This window comes from Cynara cardunculus, unplaced genomic scaffold, assembly GCF_001531365.2.
Source record: "Cynara cardunculus var. scolymus isolate 2C unplaced genomic scaffold, CcrdV1 Un_Scaffold_5185, whole genome shotgun sequence".
NCBI classification, from domain to species: Eukaryota; Viridiplantae; Streptophyta; class Magnoliopsida; order Asterales; family Asteraceae; genus Cynara; species Cynara cardunculus.
In genome coordinates, this window is record NW_020202274.1 from 24013 (window position 1) to 26559 (window position 2547).

At 38.2% G+C, this 2547-nt stretch overlaps 1 protein-coding gene across 1 annotated transcript in view; it reads left to right on the forward strand.

The window, feature by feature from the left end:
• The first annotated feature begins 1306 nt into the window (after window positions 1–1306).
• LOC112504310 (wall-associated receptor kinase-like 8) overlaps window positions 1307–2547 on the forward strand; it is a 4597-nt gene continuing 3356 nt past the window's right edge. Inside the window, exons 1-2 of the mRNA XM_025108247.1 lie at window positions 1307–2239; window positions 2340–2483. Of these exons, the coding sequence (XP_024964015.1) occupies window positions 1423–2239; window positions 2340–2483 (961 nt within the window). The 5' untranslated portion in view covers window positions 1307–1422. The remainder of the gene's footprint in view (window positions 2240–2339; window positions 2484–2547) is intronic.

Below are 2547 nucleotides of genomic sequence, written 5' to 3' on the forward strand. Positions count from 1 at the left end.
TCTTCTTTGGCTTCTAACGAATCAAAGCACAGAAGGTACAAGTCTCCTCTTCTGTTGGCTCTCATCACCTCTATCAAAGTATCTGCCTTGTACATGATGCAATGTTTGACCTTGAAAAGTACATCCAGACCATTGTCACAGAGTTGGCTAACACTTATGAGGTTGTGTTTGAGTCCATCCATGTATGATACCTGGTTCATCTTTATCTCACCCTTCACTATCATCCCGTAGCCCTTTATCTTCCCCTTCTGGTTTCCACCAAGGGCCACAAAGCCTCCTTCTTGCTTTAAATACGAAGATAAAAGCTCTAATGTACCAGTCATGTGCCTCAAACATCATGAGTCAACAACCCAGGTAGGCACAAACTGTTTCTGTAATCATACAACGTTTAATTTAGGTACCCACTTCCAATTGGGTCATTTAGAATTAGATTGCTTAAGGTATGTCGTAACATCCTTTGATTTGGCTTTACTTTTCTTGGAAGAATTGCCAATTTGTCTCTTATTCACCCCAGAGCTTTGACTCTTAGGGTGAGAGACTAAACATGAAGAATGTTGAAGGTGAGTGGATAGAGTATGCATGATATCGAAACATTTACAAAAGGAGACATCACAAGAAACTTGCATAAATTTTTTATTAAATTTCTCAAAGAAGGGTACATATTTTTTTATTTTAGAGCCCTTCCTAGGTACGGGCTTCTCATTACAAGACTCCTTTCCTATTCTAGGCTCCTTTTTGAAATCTCTTTCAAAAATCTTCTGTATTTGTCCCTCCATTGGTTTACCTGCACTTACTGAAACATAAGCTTTGTTAGACAGAGGCCATTTTTCTTTTTGTTGCCAAGTATAAATAGGCTTCTGAGTTGTAGAGACAGAGCGTTGAKCATTACTTTGTTTTCAAATTTCTTTCTTTTTCTTTCTCAAGATCAATAGCAGTCTCTACAACTTGTGTAGRACTAACTTCAAGATCTGAGGCATCTTCATGCTTAGACGTAGCTTTTCCAGAGAGCTCTGTGTTACAAACCTTTTCAAAATGAGACTCATTTGCAGAAGGCTCTNATATTTGTTGTTCAAAGCCACATCATATGTTTATTTATCAAAGAAAATAAATATATGAATTAAATAAATTTATTTTAAATGAAATGCATTGTATCCATAAGTATAATTGATAGGACAGAGAATTTTGTGACATTCAATTTTATATGCAACACTTTGACTTTGTATGAGTCTCGAGTATTAATATTTCTCGCAAGATTCCTCCAAAATCTTATATATCCACACTGCACCAATATGATTCCAAGCAATCGATCATGGTGTATACGTAGTAGTCTCTGTTGTAGCTTCCTCCAATCATACTCACCCATTGTAAACATAATCCCCTACTAATATATATTTTCTTATCGTAATTGTTGTACCTACAAAAATGAAATTGTTTCAACTTTACCATTTACTTGTATGTCTTTCATTAATAATAACACCAATAGCTCCTCAGAAATACTCCAAGCCAGGCTGCTTAGATACTTGCGGGAAGGTGAAGATTCCATACCCTTTTGGAATTGGAGCAAATTGTTCAATCAACAACTGGTACGTCGTTGATTGCAACTCTTCGAAACCATACCTACCTGCACTCAACCACCTAGAAGTCCTGCTTGTAAACTTATATAATCATATAGTCACTGTTTATGCACCAATGATCTATGATTTCCAAAACCAAGTTCAGAATAGGAGCCAAGTCTCAAGCATCAATCTTGGTACGAGCCCCTTCCTTTTTTCCCAATTACAAAATAAATTTGTTCTCAAGGGGTGTGGCAATGCTTTGATGATAGACCATGGGATTGTGGTTGCTGGGTGTTCAACTTCTTGTACCAATGATAGTAGTGTTAGTGAAAGAAACAACTGTTTTGGCATCATGTGTTGCCAAACAGAGATTCCTCATTATCTTCAGTCTTATAGCTTGGAGAGGCAGGGTGGAGATGTGGCTCGTGGGTCTGCCTTCTTGGTGGATAAGAAGTCATATGACGAAGGAAGCTTTTTTGGCCAATCTATTGGTGTGGAAAACCCTTATGTTCCCATATCACTTCTATGGACCCTAACTGAGAGTGTGTTATCTTGTTGTGATAAGATAGGGAGCCCTTATAAATTCACCGTGGATATGCATAACGGTACATCAGTGCATTCTTCGGCATGCGCGGTCGGCAATAGATATGAAGGAAGCCCTTATTTACCATTTGGTTGCAAACGTACGTTATATTTATTTATTAATTAGCTTTGTTTTCTAGCACAAGGGTATGTGCGATTTTTTGACACCATACTAATTTCCCTTGTATCATGTGCTTTTAGTAAACAAGGTATGTGCAAGCTGCAAGGATGATGAATATTGTGAGCCTAACATAAACTATGATGGTGACGGCTTTAACTTCACTTGTATTGAGGTTGAGGGGTACAAATTCCAAAGCAAATCATCACAACTGGGTGTTATTTTAGGTAATCCCTATTCTCTCCGCTCATCAATATAAACAACCCCCCCCCCCCCCCCCCCCCCCCCCCA